Consider the following 16,047-nt stretch of genomic DNA (forward strand, 5'->3'; position numbering starts at 1 on the left):
TTTGGTGGTACTTGGGGTAGAATCCAGAGGCTTTCTACCTCCAGGCTATACTCCCAGACTCCCAGACCTATTTTATACTTTATTTGGAGATAGGGTCTCACTAAGTTGCTGAGAGCCTCACTAAGTAGCTGAGGCTGGCTTCAAGCCTGTGCGATCCTCCTGTCTCAGCCTCCCAAGCGCGGGGATTACAAAAGCGTGCACCACCACGTCCAGCTAAGACCCAGAAATATCTTAAAAAAAAAAAAAAAAAAAAAAGGCCGGGTGTGGTGGCAGACACTGTCATCCCAGCATTCGGGAGGCCTGAGACAGGAGGATCGCAGTTCACGGACAGCATCAGCTACTTAGTGAGGCCCTTTGCAACTCAGTGAGACCCTGTTTCAAAATAAAGAATAAAAAAACAGGGCTGGGGGTGTAGCTCAGAGAGAGAATGCCCCCCATGGGTTCTATCCCCATTACCACTAAATAAATAAATAACTATAGATGTGCTTCTACCATCTTGTACCCCATTAAGATGCCTCACTACAGTGTACCAATAAAAATAAAAATATTTGATTTGCTGAATAATAATAATAATAATAATAATAATAATAATAATAATAATAATATATGGGCATTATTACTTCATTCACTGAAGGCCCCTAAACGATATGAGGCAGTGGTAGATCCCTTTTGTAGATGAAGAAACTGAAAGACACTATTGATAAAAGTCCTTTATGTTATAGGAATTTTTCTTTATACATGCAATCCTTATATTAATAAAGACTTAATAATAAAAAATGTAGATACCTTTGGTTTAATATTTCTTCTTAAATTAATCCTGTGGATTAAACCTTTATCATCCATGCTGTTTTTAGTAGCAAAAATCATTGAACAACCTGAATGATAATTGCTATGTCCTGGAGTATATGTAGTTTCCAAAGGATTAGAGTTTGAGTCTGTGAAGGAAGGATTTTTGTTTCATGCTCATTTTGTAGCTAAGAATGTCCTTTGACTAAGTAAACAGAAATGTGCTTGTGGTATTCAAAGTAAAGGTAAACTAGTATAGTTTCAGTTACCTAAAAAATAAACATGGTAAGAAAATAAAAATGTTAACATCTACTATGATCTTAAAGGGTTATTTTTAATATATATATTAGTCTTTGAGTTTTCTGTTTTCTTTATGAGCAGGTATTTAAAAGTTAGAATTAAATTATGGTATATTATAAATTTAATGTAGCCCTAATAAAAGCAGCTTAATTATATTTTATATTGGTGATAAGTTAACAATAACATTCTTAATTTATTTAAAAATATACTTTGTGAGCTTATTGTCTTCAATAATGCCTTTAATTTAGAAATATTTTAGATTTTTGTGATATCTTTTTCTGTTGTTTTTGGTTGGTTTGCTTGGGTTTCGCAGTATTGGGGGTTGAACTCTGAGCTAAACCCCTGCCCTATTTTTTATTCTTTATTTGGAAATAGGGTCTTACCACATTGCAGAGGGCCTCACTAAGCAGCTGAGGTTGGCTGTGAACCTATGATCCTCCTGTCTCAGTCTCCCAAGTACTGGGATTACAAGTGTGTGCCACCACACGTGGCTGAGATCCTGGTTTGTGTGACTGTGTGTGTGTGTGTTACTGGGGGTGGAACCCAGGAGCTTTTCTACCTCTGGGCTATACTCCCAGACCTATTTTATACTTTATTTGGAAACAAGGTCTCACTGAGTTGCTGAGAGCCTCACTAAGTAACTGATGCTGGCTTCGAACCTACGATCCTCCTTTCTCAGCCTCCAAGCACTGGGATTACAAGTGTGTGTCTCCACGCCCAGTTGATAATCCTATTTTTATTTTTTTATATTTTATTTTTTTTTGGTGGTACTGGGGGTGGAACCCAGAGGCTTTATACCTCCGGGCTATACTCCCAGGCCTTTTTTATATTTTATTTGGAAACAGGGTCTCACTAAGTTGCTGAAAGCCTCACTAGGTAGCTGAGGCTGGCTTTGAACCCGTGCGATCCTCCTGTCTCAGCCTCCCAAGCGCGGGGATTACAAGCGTGCGCCACCACGCCCGGCTCGCTGATATACTGTTTTTAATAAAAACACAACAGAACATAAGCCTGTCTTTTGATTTTTCAAGTTTTGACACTTTTCAAACTATTTTCCTCAGATGATATATTTTGTTTGGAGCACTTTCGTAGTACTGAAACTTGTAAATCTTCCCCAGACACAAGAAATATAACAGTATATATTACAATCAGTTTATGGCCCTTCTCATCTGACAGTTATTTTTAGTGAGAAGACTAATTTGAGATTCTTCATGCAACTATAGATGTAGTTCTAGTCTGGATGCATCATTTTATGGGCCTGTGGTTTCCTGTTCATAAGTATATTAATACTTGAGAACCAACCTGGGTCAGGGATGCACCTCAGTGGCTGAGCACTTGCCCACATGCCTGAGGCCCTGGTTGGATCCTAACACTGATAGGAAAGGAAAGAAGAGCTGTGACATGAATCTTGATTTCTTTCTTCATACTTTTTTTCAGGTTTGCTATGCCAAGGAGTTAAAGGAAGGTTTTGTGGAATATACCGAACAAGTCGTCAAACTGATGGTCCCTTTGCTGAAATTTTATTTCCATGATGATATCCTACAGCAGTTAATACAAAAAATGTCTAGATTTAGTAAAACTATAGCATCATTAAGTATTCGATTGTGATAGCTGAAGTATCTATCACCATTATATTTTTAAGACCTTTATTAATTTATAGATTGGATACCCCCTAACACTTTGTTTTCTTTGATAGAATTGGGGAGAAACACCTCGTGGTAAATCTCAACTTAATGATGGTCATAATTAATGGTATAGATGTATTTTTATACCTTCATACCCACATGTTCATAGATTGGGTAAAATGCAAACAGGCAGAGGCCAGGCTCATATTCAGAGCTGCTGGCTCCAGAATTCTCATTTGGTGTCCTGTTAGTATGTCCTCTGTGGAAGATAGCTTTTGCCCAGCAGACTTTCTGTGATGTCAGGGTGAAGCAGAACTGCTTTCAAGAGGAAGTTGTAAGACTTGATACATGTTAGGTGAGGAGAGCAGCTTACTCTACTGAAAACCAGAAAGGCAGCCCAGCATTGAAGCCCCAGCGGTTTTCTCAAGATGGTGCTTCCTTTGACTGTATTGCAGTTTGGGGTCAGGGTTCTCATGCTTCACAGCCTGTTCTATTTGAGCAGTCGACGTTCCTGTCCCAAGGCTCATTCCCTCCTGCATTGTAGGAGCAACAGAAGGTATCCTGTGGAGAGGGAGACTTCTATTTTTATACACGTTTTATATTTAGCATAAGCTCTTGACTTGGATAAACAGAAGTTGCAAAGCACTCCTGTGAACACAGTGATACTTAACGTTTAAGCAAGCAGGATGCTGGGACAGTCTTGGGATTCCTTAGTGATCACATTTCCTTAACAAGAAAACGTGTTCGCGTGGCAGCAGCAGAGTCCATGCCTCTTCTCCTGGAGTGTGCAAGGGTCCGGGGTCCCGAGTATCTCACACAGATGTGGCATTTCATGTGTGATGCTTTAATCAAGGCCATTGGCACAGAGCCAGATTCAGATGTTCTCTCAGAAATCATGCATTCTTTCGCCAAGGTGATTGTTGTTCTCTGAAAAAAAATATTTAAAACCAGACATGGTGGCACGTGCCTGTAATCTCAGTACTTGGGAGACTGGGACAGAGGGCCTCAGGTTTAAAACCAGTGAGACCCTATGCCAAAAATAAAGTATTTGTAAGGTGTTCATTTGTTAGTGTTGGTAAATAAATTGGGAAAGCTAGTGGTTTTTATTTTAATTTTTGCAGAACTGAGGATGAAACCCAAAGGTATTTATTCTACCTCCGAGCTACACCCCCAGCCTGATTTTTTTATTCTTTATTTTGAAAAAGGTCTCACTAAGTTGCACGGGGCCTCACTAGCTGAGGCTGGCTGTGAATCGCAATCCTTCTGTGTAAGCCTCCCGAGTACTGGGATTCCAAGTTTGTGCCACCATGTTCGGCTAAATTAGTGGTTTTCAAGTATGCTATAGCATATATAACTTTTTTTCTGACACTGTTCAATTTTTGCTGGTCTTATTTTTGTTTGCTTAGGAGTAGACATTAAAAAAATGGTAAATTTACCCTGAAGAAGGGCATTACAGATGGAAAGAAAGGGTATGGGTAAAGATGTGGAAACATATGCCCTTTGGAAACCCAGAAGCAATATTCAATACTCTGTACCAGTCTTTACTATCATATACCTAATAATTCCAACTACAGAAGCTTAGGCATTAACTCCAATTTATGTCCAGCTCCTGTCCTATACACTTTTAACTTTATTTCTACCAGGCATGGTGGCACATATGTATAATCACAGTGTTTGGGAGGCTGAGACAGGAGGATCACAGGTTGAGGACAGCATTGACAATGTAGCAAGACTCAGCAATCTAGTGAGAGCCTGTTTCACAATAAAAAAAAAAAAAAATTAGGGCTGGGGCTCAGAGGTGAGTGCCCCTGGATTCAATCCGCAGTACTACACACACACACACACACACACACACACACACACACACACACCCTTTAAGTCTTATAGATGGCTTGCTTTTTTCGCCCTCATTAGTGCATTGAAGTGATGGGAGATGGATGCCTTAATAATGAACACTTTGAAGAACTGGGAGGTATACTGAAAGCAAAACTTGAAGAACATTTTAAAAATCAAGAGTTGCGGCAAGGTACGTTTTTCACACTTACTTCTGAATGAAATCCTTGACTTTTTGGTGATTATTTAAAAACATTTATTTGGGTGTGTTTTAGTTAAAAGACAAGATGAAGACTATGATGAACAGGTTGAAGAGTCACTGCAAGATGAGGTGAGTTGTTCCCTTCATTTACATGGCTATTTGCATCTGAAAGATTTTTAAATACTTTTCTAATTAATCTTATTTGTCATTCGTATGAGTAGTTTTATCAGGGGAGTCTGTCCTTTCATCTTAATTTGAAACTAATTTCTGTCTTGGGTGGTCTGTACACATTTTTTTTTGCAATACCTCACACATCAAAATGCCTTAGAGTTTACCTGGTATTTTCTTTTTACGTTTCTCAGAAAAATTGTTTGTATTTGGTCGCGCTTTTGCCCCCCCCCCTTTTTTGTGGACCTGGGGGGTAGAACCCAGGGGCATTCGATCTCCATGCTACACCCCCTGCCCCTATTTTTTAATTCTTTATTTTGAAACAGGGTCTCACTAAGTTGCAGAGGGCCTCACTAAGTAGCTGAGGCTGTCCACGAACCGCAATCCTCCGGTCTCAACCTCCCAAATCCTGGGATTATAAGCGTGCGCCACCACGCCTGGCTGCTTTTGCTACTTTAAAATGACTGTCCTCGGACTCCAGAAGTTAAGTGGTTGCCCAGACTGATTCTGTTGACTGGCAGGCCTGTTTACCATGTTGCGCAGTTTTCTTGTGACACCGTCAAGCGTTTCAGCTGTGCATGGGTCCAGCATCTGGAATGTACTCTGATGGGCCAGTATTCACATGCTGGTGGCTCGTGTCACCACTGGCCACTAGACCCCAGGCCCCCACCACTTCCCTCCTAATAAGAAGCACTCTGCCGAAAACAGTGGGTAGGGATAGCAAATCACAGGTCATTTTTCAAATAATTACTTTTGAGTATGTTCTAAGGAAATTTTTTACAGTGAGTACAGTACTTGTCACACATTTCTTTTTCCACAGGCAAATAAGAGACATGACATTCAATCTTTTTTTTTTCTTTTTTCTTGTTTTCCTTTTTAGTATTGGGGATTTATCACAGGGGCATTCAACATCTAAGTGCTATACTTCAGCACTATTAAATCTTCATTTTTAAACAAGATCTGGTTTGGTTTCTAAGGCTGGTCTTGAACCTGCAATCCTTCTGTCTTAGCCTCCCAAGTACTGGGATTACAGGTGTGCACCACCACACCTGGCTATATTTAAAATTAGATCTCTAAGGTTATTTCTGTCTCTAGATTCTTGATAAGCCCTTAAGATTGGAAAGAGAATTTTATTTTCTGTATTTCTTAGATTTTTATAAATGTGTTAGCATTGGTAATAAGATGTTTTAACCCATCTGGATGTGTTTGTGTCTTTTTTTTTTAGGATGATAATGATGTTTATATTCTGACCAAAGTGTCAGATATTTTGCACTCGATATTCAGTAGCTACAAGGAAAAGGTGTTACCGTGGTTTGAACAATTCCTTCCATTAATTGTCAACCTAATTGTAAGTATTCTAACAGTTATTTTGGATAGTTAACTTGAAATTCTTTCATTACAATATATAAAATCTTATACTTCACGTTAAAATGGGTCTTATACATGTATTTTCCACCTTTCTTTTCTCTTTTTTTTTTTTTGCAGCACTAGGGATGGATCCCAGAGACATTTCACCTCCAAGTTACGCCCCCAACCCTATTTTTTTATTCTTTCTTTTTGAAACAGGGTCTCACTGAGTCGCAAAGGGGCTCACTAAGTAGCTGAGGCTGTCTGTGAACCACCATCCTCCTGTCTCAGCCTCCCAAATACTGGCATTACAAGTCTGCACCACCATGCCTGGCCACTGTGCTTTTAAAACATTTCTTTACTCGATATGTTCTTTTATTTATATGTGTACTACTAGGGACTACTGAACCGAGGGGTAATCTGCCACTGAGCTACACTCCCAGCCCTATTGCTTTATTCTTTATTTTGAAACGGGGTCTCGCTAAGTTGCAGAGGGCCTCACTAAGTAGCTGAGGCTGGTGACGAATCTGTGATCTTCTGTCTCAGCCTCCCAAGTACTGGGATTACACATGTGTGCCACCATGCCTGGCTATTAGTCTCTGTATGTTCTTGGAAATTGCTAATTAGATTTTTCATAAACCAATAATATTGTATTTTCAAAACATACAAGTGTGGGGTTTTTTTGGTGTTACTGAGGATTGATTCCAGGCACATTCTGTCTCCAAGCTATACCACCAGCCCTGTTTTATATTAATGTTTGAAACAAGGTCTCACTAGATTGATGAGCATCTCACTACTTGCTGAGGCTTGAACCTGTGAGCTTCCTGTCTCAGCCTCCCATGTACTGGAATTATAGGTGTATGCCACCATACCTGATTTCAGCTATTTCTTTTTGGTTTTTTGTGGTACTTGGGGTGGAGCCTAGGAGCTTTTCTACCTCTGGGCTATAATTCAAGACCTATTTTTATACTTTATTTGGAAACAGGTTCTCGCTAAGTTGCTGAGAGCCTTACTCAGTAGCTGAGGCTGGCTTCAAACCTGTGTGATCCTTTCTCAGCCTCCCAAGCACTGGGATTACAAGTGTGTGCCACCACACCGGCTTCAGTGATTTTTTTTTATTATTATTATGATTCTTTTTAGATGGCAATAGCAGTCACTACTTATGATCCTGTGTATAGCCAGGAATGATGATAATAGGCTTATATGCATATATATTATTATTTTATTTTTGGTAGTACGGGGGTTCCTGGAAACCCTTCTATCTCCAGGCTACACTCCCAGACCTATTTTTATATATTTTTTTAAATTTGGAAACAGGGTCTCTTGAGCCAGCAAGGCTGGCTTCGAACCAGCATGATCCTCCTGTCTCCGCCTCCCAAGCATGGGGATTACAAGCGTGCGCCACCATGCCCGGCTTGGCCTTATATATTTAATGTCTAAATGTTACACACACACATACATACATACATACATACATACATACATACATACATACATATACATATACATATATATTGAGGGGGCTACTGGGGGTGGAACCCAGGGGCTTTCTACCTCCAGGTTATACTCACAGACCTATTTTATACTTTATTTGGAAACAGGGACTCACTAAGTTGCTGAGAGCCTCACTCAGTAGCTGAGGCTGGCTTCAAACCTATGCGATCTTCCTGTCTCAGCCTCCCAAGCTCTGGGATTACAAGGGTGCGCCACCACGCCCAGTTCATTGAATTTTATATTTTCAAACACTTTTGAGTGGAAAATTTCAGAATTGCCATATACCTCTGTCCCCATACCTACACAGCCTCCCCAATTATCAACTCTTTCCACCAAATAGTAGATTTGTTTCAGTTAATGAACCTTCATTGACACATTATTACATAATGGGCTTACATTTTCAAATTTCAAAAAAAGGTACAAATTAACAGCTAAGATCTTTCCAGCTTTTGTTGTTATTCCTGTTGTTGGCCTGATTTTCGAGGTGGGATCTCACTGTGTTGCCCAGACTGGCCTAAACCCCTGGGTGTAGGCAGTCCTCCTGCCTCAAGAGTCCTAACTAGTTGGGACTGCATGTACCTACCACTGACTCCTTTAGTCTTTTTACAGAATAAATTTATTATAAACATCACCGCCACTAAGTGTCAGATTGTGTTGTGTTAAATAAAAAACACACACACAAATTCTGCCAGGCCTGGTGGTGCATGCTTGTAATCTCAGGCTGAGACAGGATCACAGGTTCAAAGCCAGCCTCAGAGTGAGGCTCTCAGAAACCTAGTGGGACCCTGTTTGACAATAAAACTGGTCTAGGAATATAGCTTGGAGGTAGAATGCCTCTACATTCAATCCCCAGTACCAAAAAAAAAAAAACACTATAAAACTCTTTTTTGGTACTGGGGATTGAACCCAGGGCTATTCCTTCTCCAAGCTATACCACAGCTCGTTTTATTTTTCTTGAAGCTGAGCCGGGTGTGGTGGCACGCGCTTGTAATCCCAGCATTCAGGAGGCTAAGACCGGAGGATCCCAGTTCACAAACATCCTCAGCTACTTAGGCCCTCTGGAACTCAGTGAGACCCGGTTTCAAAATAAATAAAAAATAGGTCAGGAGGTGTACCTCGGAGGTCAGATGCCCCTGGGTTCCACCCCCAGACCCTAAAAAAAAAAGTAAAATAAATTGTTGAAGCTGGCTTGGAGCCTGCAGTCCTCCTGTCTCCACCTCCCAAGTACCTGGGATTACAGGCATGCATCACCATACCTTCCTCACATACAAATCTTTTAGTCCTGGATTTCAGAAAATTCTGAATTTGCTAGGCATGGTAGTATAGGCTTGTTCAGAAAGCCAAGTGTGGTTGCACACTTGTAATCCCAGTATTTGAGAGGCCGAGACAGGAGGATCGTGGTAGCTTCAGCTACTTAGGCCCTTTGCAACTCAGTGAGACCCCATTTCTAAATAAAGAATAAAAAATAGCCAGGCGTGGTGGCGCACGCTTGTAATCCCCGCACTTGGGAGGCGGAGACAGGAGGATCGCACAGGTTCGAAGCCAGCCATGCTGGCTTAAGAGACTCTGTTTCCAAATAAAAATATAAAATAGGTCTGGGAGTGTAGCCCAGAGGTAGAAGGGCTTCCAGGAACCCCAATGCCACAAAAAAAAAAATAAAAAATAGGGCTGTTGGTGTAGCTCGGAGGTAGAATGTTCTTGGGTTATATCCCCAGTAACACACACACAATCCCAGGTACTTGGGAGACTAAGACAGGAGAATTGCAGGTTTGAAGAAGCCTCAGCAAGCAGTTAGACTGTTATCAATCTAGTGACACCCTGTTTTATAATAAAATGAAGCTGAGAGTATAGGTAGGAGGTAGAATGCCCCTGGATTCAATCCCCAGTACCACACACCAAAAAGGAAATCCTGAATTTCATTAGCTTAATAGTCACAAGAAGTATTTGTTCCTGTGTTTTTCCATTTCCTGTTATCAGGCATGTCAGTTTAAGCAGATCTCTACAGTGAATATTTCTTGACATTCTTTATCTCCACCAATATTTGAAGCTTAATAGACTCTTCTTTGTAGTGCCCGCATAGACCTTGGCCAGACAGACAATGGGGATTATGCATCTTCGATGATGTCATCGAGCACTGTAGTCCAGCCTCGTTTAAGTATGCAGAATATTTCTTAAGGCCGATGCTTCAGTATGTGTGTGACAGCAGTCCAGAAGTGAGGCAAGCTGCTGCGTATGGCCTGGGGGTCATGGCACAGTACGGCGGAGACAACTATCGCCCTTTTTGCACAGGTACTCTTGTCATACCATTGCATGTGTTTTATTCCAGACACCACTTATGCCTCGCTCATCCTCTTAGCTCCACTCCTAAACAGTGTATAGTTGGTTCTGCTTTATTCTCTTCCCCCTTTTCAAATACCTCACCTGTAGCACTTAGGAATTTATCGAGTTTATCCTCACAGAAATGAAAGTGAGATCTGAGTGAAATCACAGCTTCCCCACTCCTACCTCCCAGGGTACATTTCCTTTGGGGTGTGGGCCATAGCCTTTGTAGAGAACTTTTAAAGTCTAATAGGGAATATAGGTAGGCAGCCTTTAAAGCCAAGTCCCTGTGGATGATGGACAGTGTAAATCTGGGTCTCTAAGTTAGAATACTAGTGCCCCTTCTCTGCTGGGCAGTGTCCCCTTACTGTTCTGTGATAGTGAAGCCAAAAACAGACTTTTCCGTACATGTTAAAATTTCTTCAGCATAGTCCATAGCTAAACTTAAGATAAAAGTATTTGTTTATTTGCATGAAAATATGAGGTTTAAGTAATTTTTTTTCATATCTTGTTTTAGAAGCCCTGCCACTGCTTGTAAGAGTTATTCAGTCTGCGGATTCTAAGACCAAAGAAAACGTCAATGCTACAGAGAACTGCATCTCAGCAGTAGGGAAAATTATGAAGTTCAAGCCCGACTGTGTGAATGTTGAAGAAGTCCTACCACACTGGTTGTCTTGGCTTCCACTGCATGAAGACAAAGAAGAGGCCGTTCAGACTTTCAGTTACCTCTGCGACCTGATCGAAAGGTGAGAGCGAAGCCGGCCTTGTCTTGCTCTCACAGAGCACATGCTTCCTTGCGCTTGCTCCCTAAAGTCACTCTTGCAAGGTTTAACCCACAGTAAATTAACGCTCCTAAAAGTTACGTTCAGAAACCATAGCACAGTTCAGATTTGCCTTCATACAAGACTTAATTTTGAGTTCTTTATGAAATTAAATTCAGTAGGTGTTTTGAGAGTTTTCTAGTATTTTATGACCCACTGTATTTGACATAAACAGCACTAGGTTTTTGTTGGGGAATTTTGTTTTTTGTTTTATGCTGGGGGTTGAAGCCAGGTCCATTCTACCTCTGAGATAAACCCCCTGCCCTTTTTTTTTTTTTTCTTTTTCTTATTTTGACATGAGGTTTTAACTAAATTTCTGAGTGCTGTGCTAAATTTTTGAGGCTATCCTCGAACTTGTGATTCCCCAGCAGCTTTCCACGAACTAGAATTACAGGCTTGGACCACCAGTCCTGGCTGAAGTAAATTGTTAGTAACATTATTTGGCTCTCTAAAATTATGGTCTTTTTTTTCTCAGAATTTGATATAATGAGTGGTATCAGGGAAGGATACCAGAAAGGCCACCATGTGTGGGCCTAGGCTATGTCGTTACTAACAGTTTTATGCTCTAACATATCTTAAGAGCTGCAGTGACACAGAGGTTGTAGAAAGCCCTATTTTTTGGTGTCTAGGTTTCTTAAGTCCACATTTCCTAGTATTAGTTTGTCCTTGGCTATGTCTTTAGGGGCTAATTACTGGTTTTATTTTATTAATAAATCCAAGAGTTGCAGTCTCAGGTATATGCCAGCAGCATATTCTTTCCTGCCTATGTATGTTCAGGTTTACAAAAATACTGCGTTTTAGTCTTACTGAGAAGCTCTGGAAGGAATGTGATAGTTACCCCACACACTCTACCATCCTTATCTGCCCCTGCATCTGCAGTGACCAGTTCTCAGTCATGCGTACTTGATCCTCTCCTTGGAAGTGACTACTCTGAAGTTCCCTTGACGACAAAGACTAGAAGTCTACTTAAACCCACTATTATGTTTCTTTCCATTAAACCTGCCTGGAGTTTATTTCCCAGCTTATTTTTATTTATTTATTTTTATTTATTTTTATTTTTTTGTGGTACTGGGGATGGAACCCAGGGGCATTCTACCTCTAAACTACATTCCTAGACCTATTTTTCATTATTTCTTTTGAAACATGGTGTCACTGAGTTGCAAAGGACCTCACTAAGTAGCTGAGCCTGGCTGTGAACCGCAGTCCTGTGTCACCCTCCCAAATGCTGTGATTACAAGCGTGTGCCACCACAACAGGCTTCCCAGCTTATTTTTGAAATGTCCATATAATTTCTTTAATTTCAGGTTTCTATAGAAACCATTTAATTTGTGTTAAGCTTATACTTAGTAATATCGTGCCTTTTTTTTTTTTTTTTTTTTTGAGGGGGGCAGTGCTGAGGATTGAACCCAGGGGCATTGTACTCCCAAATTATATCCCCAGCCCTAAGTAGTTGAGTTTGGCTGTGAACCTGTGATGATCCTCCTATCTCAGCCTCCCAAGTACTAGGATTACAAGCATGCGCCACCATGCCCCACTTTATATCTTCTATATTTTATTTATTTATTTTTGTGGTACTCCAGATGGAGCCCAGAGGCATTCTGCCACTTTGCAACACCCCCAGCCCTGTTTTTTATTCTTTATTTTGAAACAGGGTCTCATTGAGTTTCAAAGGGCCTCACTAAGTAGCTGAGGCTGTCTGCGAACCATGATCCTCCTGTCTCAGCCTCCCGAATGCTGGGATGACAAGCGGGCGCCACCACGCCTGGCTTGCTATCTTGCTTTTTAAAAAGTGCATCCCAAAGTATAAAGCACTTAAACACATTCTGTTTAGCCCTTAACACAGTGCTGAGAGATGAACCACGTTGTTTTTGTTTTGTGGTACTGAGGATGGAACCCAGGGACCTTCTACGTCTGGGCTATACCCCAGACCTCTTTGATTTTTTTATTTGGAAACAGGGTCTCACTGAGCTGCTGAGAGCTTCACTAACTAGTGGAGGCTAGCTTCAAACTTGTGGTCCTCCATTCTCAGCCTCTCAAGTACTGGTATTAGAAGCATTTGCCACCAAACCCAAGTGTTTTCCCTGAGTTACATTAAGGAAGAAACGGAAACCTCTATATGAAATTAGCTGATTTTTCTGAATATAAAAGGCTGTTGATTTTAGTAAACATAGTCATTTTTAGAAAAAAGTATAGTAATGTGTGAAAACTTGAGTTATTTCTTATCAGTTTCATTTACAAAAGTTTTTTTTTTCTTTTTCAGCAATCACCCAATTGTTCTTGGCCCAAACAATACCAATCTGCCCAAAATATTCAATATAATTGCAGATGGAGAAATACATGAGGCCATTAAACATGAAGATCCTTGTGCCAAACGTTTGGCTAATGTAGTTCGCCAAGTACAAGTAAGCAGATTTGGTTGAATTGGGAAAGGGGTACCATTTCCAGTTAATGTTGTTTTCTGTTCTGTATTAGAAGAAACTAGGAATTTAATGAGTCTAAGGAATTGAATTTTTATATTCTTATCTCCAACCCACAAGTGGATTGTATTTAATATAGTCTATCCACGTGTTCCATTTACTAGAACTAAAATCTTCATCTTCAGCTTGAGGTTGTAAGCCTTCCAGTTGGTGCTTATATGTTCATTAAATAGCAGGGTTTCTGCTTATCTGGAGGAAAGAAAGATGAGACTTAGCAAGTTGTCAAATACTAAAAATTTTAAATGATTTCTGCTATATACCTGCCTTTGTGTGGTACACAAGTTACTTTAAGGTATCATCTGCTACCATAGCTTTATCAGTGCAGAAATGAAGAAAACTTTCTGTAAATAATTGGAAGAAACAAATAGATTTCATGGTCAAGCAAGTCTTCAAACTAAGCTACTTAGAGAAATGTTTGGCATTGTTACTTTGTATACACAGTGATTGTTAAAATCTTCCAAAATGATCACTTCACCCTATCTAAATCTGTTCCATTTTTTTCCCCCTAGACTTCTGGAGGATTATGGACTGAATGCATAGCACAGCTCAGTCCTGAGCAGCAGGCAGCCATACAGGAGCTCCTGAACTCTGCTTGAAGGGCCTTAATATCACCCACCGGAAAACTAACTCCAAATAAACGTTTACCCTTTTGTTTAGGTTTCTTTGTTTTATTTTTGAGCAGGAGAGAGCGGTAGTGTTGTGTATAGGCCATTCTTCTGGAGATCCACAGGCAGGAAGAGCAGCCCCGTGCGGAGTGGAATTGCAATGGATTTCTGTGAGACCACGAAGGAGTTCCCCGTAAGCCCTACAGTAGCACTGAAGAATATTTTTCTATTGGTATATCCCACCCATGTGAACGGAATGGGAAATAAAGTCAATTTTCTCATTAGCTGTGAGGCAATTTAAGGAACAACAGCTACTCAGCATACATCAGTTACTCAGCATACATGTGTGTTAAATTGCGATGCCTAGAGCACATCCTATTAATTGGAATGTGAGTCTTTTTCTGAGGTTCTAGAAGGAAGCCTTCTACCCACCAAAACCGTAGATGCAAAAGTTAAAACGGATTATAAACATGAAGCATGAGGCTATCATATTTGATGTCACTTTTGGTTTTTCCCAAAAGGCCTGTGCAGGGACTCAGCTGGGAGACTTTGCGGCCCCAGCCCTTGAATGTGAAGTGTCATTGGCATGTCTGGCAGTAGTCTCTCATTCACTCCTCAATAAACAACGTTGAAATACAAAGAAGCTTGTGTAAAAATTCAGTACTGTCTGGCTTTGATTCATTTAATGTTTTTAATATAAGAATGATCTAATATTTTTTTAAAGTAATAGCTATGGCTCTGAATGTTTTTCCTCTAATATTTTCCTTGTGCAATTCAACCTTGAAAGCATCTGGTTTTTACTGTCTTCCACATTAATTTAAGCCAAGTTATGCACCTATTTCATTCAGTTGGTATCCTTAAGGTTGCAATTTCAACCAATAGATTTTTAAACTTGAATTGTTCTGGTTAGATAAAAAAGATTGGGCTTAGTATTTTCATTACAAATTGTAAATGCTATAGAGAGCCACACACAATCTTTGAACTTTTAATTTTGCAATAAGTATTATGGCTAAAATTATTTACTGAAAATTTCAGCAAAATGTGTGAATGTTTTTTTTCTTTATGTATTAACCTCGTAGCAGTAAGTGACTTGCTGTTGTTTCTCTAAATAGTTTTTCTAAGGGATCTTAATAGATTTCTGTTGAAAACTTCAGTGTTAACATTTTTATAGTTTGTACTAAATTTAACCGTGATATGAAAATGAATTTTATGCATAGATCAGAATTTCAAATTAAAGTTCTTTCTTTAAATGATTCGTATTACTTTATTAAAACCAAATCTGAAGTGGAATAGAATAGATGCATTGGTTGTATTTAAATGGTTTATAGCAAATACCCTTCAAATATGCCTCAGTTGCAGCATAAGGTGCTTAGTCTCGAGGCTTTGCTCTCTGGCAGAGGGCTGTATAAGTAACTTTGCTGTAGTCGTTGCTTTGACATGGGTACCTGTGGGACTCCTGTAAGGTGTGGTAATATTTCGAGCTCTCTTTATACCTGTATTTCTGAAGTAGAAAAAAATAGGAATTGGATACACCTGTAGTCCCAGTACTTGGGAATGTGATCTCTTCAAATCCAGCCTCATCAACTTAGACTGTTTTAAGATAAAAAGGGCCGGGGTGTATCTTGGAGGCAGATTGCCTCTGGGTTCAAACTCCAACACCAAGGGGGGAGTTGAAGTAAAAATATGTCAAGACAACCCCTTTCTAATTTTTGTTATAGAACACGGTTTAAAAAAAAAAAAAGAAAGACGTGACATACCTCTAAGAACAGATGGTAGTGTGGTCAAAAGGTACGTGGGTTTGTTGTTTTGAAGAATCTTGTGTCCGTGGAGCAAGTTCCTCCAGTTAAACAGTAATGGGATGGGATACCTGATGTTACCTGATTTCTGAACAGAGTGCTCAAATGGGTATACCAACAAGTATCTATAGTATAGATATTATTGATAGAAGTAGAAAAGCAGAGGCATGACAGAAATTGAATCAAGTTAATAAGGCTGTTTGGTATTAAAGGCCGCTAATGTGATGTGTTCCTGAAACCCAGGTTTCAGAATTAAGATGTTCTCGGAACTAACAAT

General features: G+C 40.0%; 1 protein-coding gene across 3 annotated transcripts in view; it reads left to right on the forward strand.

Moving 5' to 3' along the window:
• IPO5 (importin 5) overlaps positions 1–13,965 on the forward strand; it is a gene marked incomplete at both ends in the record, with an annotated part of 62,617 nt that extends 48,652 nt beyond the window's left edge. For all 3 annotated transcript variants that reach the window (XM_080689186.1, XM_080689187.1, XM_080689188.1), the window contains 9 exons: positions 2,521–2,617; positions 3,449–3,621; positions 4,623–4,734; positions 4,817–4,872; positions 6,137–6,259; positions 9,822–10,041; positions 10,589–10,817; positions 13,153–13,294; positions 13,879–13,965. In XM_080689186.1, the coding sequence (XP_080545312.1) occupies positions 2,521–2,617; positions 3,449–3,621; positions 4,623–4,734; positions 4,817–4,872; positions 6,137–6,259; positions 9,822–10,041; positions 10,589–10,817; positions 13,153–13,294; positions 13,879–13,965 (1,239 nt within the window). The remainder of the gene's footprint in view (positions 1–2,520; positions 2,618–3,448; positions 3,622–4,622; positions 4,735–4,816; positions 4,873–6,136; positions 6,260–9,821; positions 10,042–10,588; positions 10,818–13,152; positions 13,295–13,878) is intronic.
• Between the last annotated feature and the right edge of the window lie 2,082 nt (positions 13,966–16,047).

This window comes from Muscardinus avellanarius (genome assembly GCF_963383645.1).
Source record: "Muscardinus avellanarius genome assembly, chromosome: 2".
NCBI classification, from domain to species: domain Eukaryota; kingdom Metazoa; phylum Chordata; class Mammalia; order Rodentia; family Gliridae; genus Muscardinus; species Muscardinus avellanarius.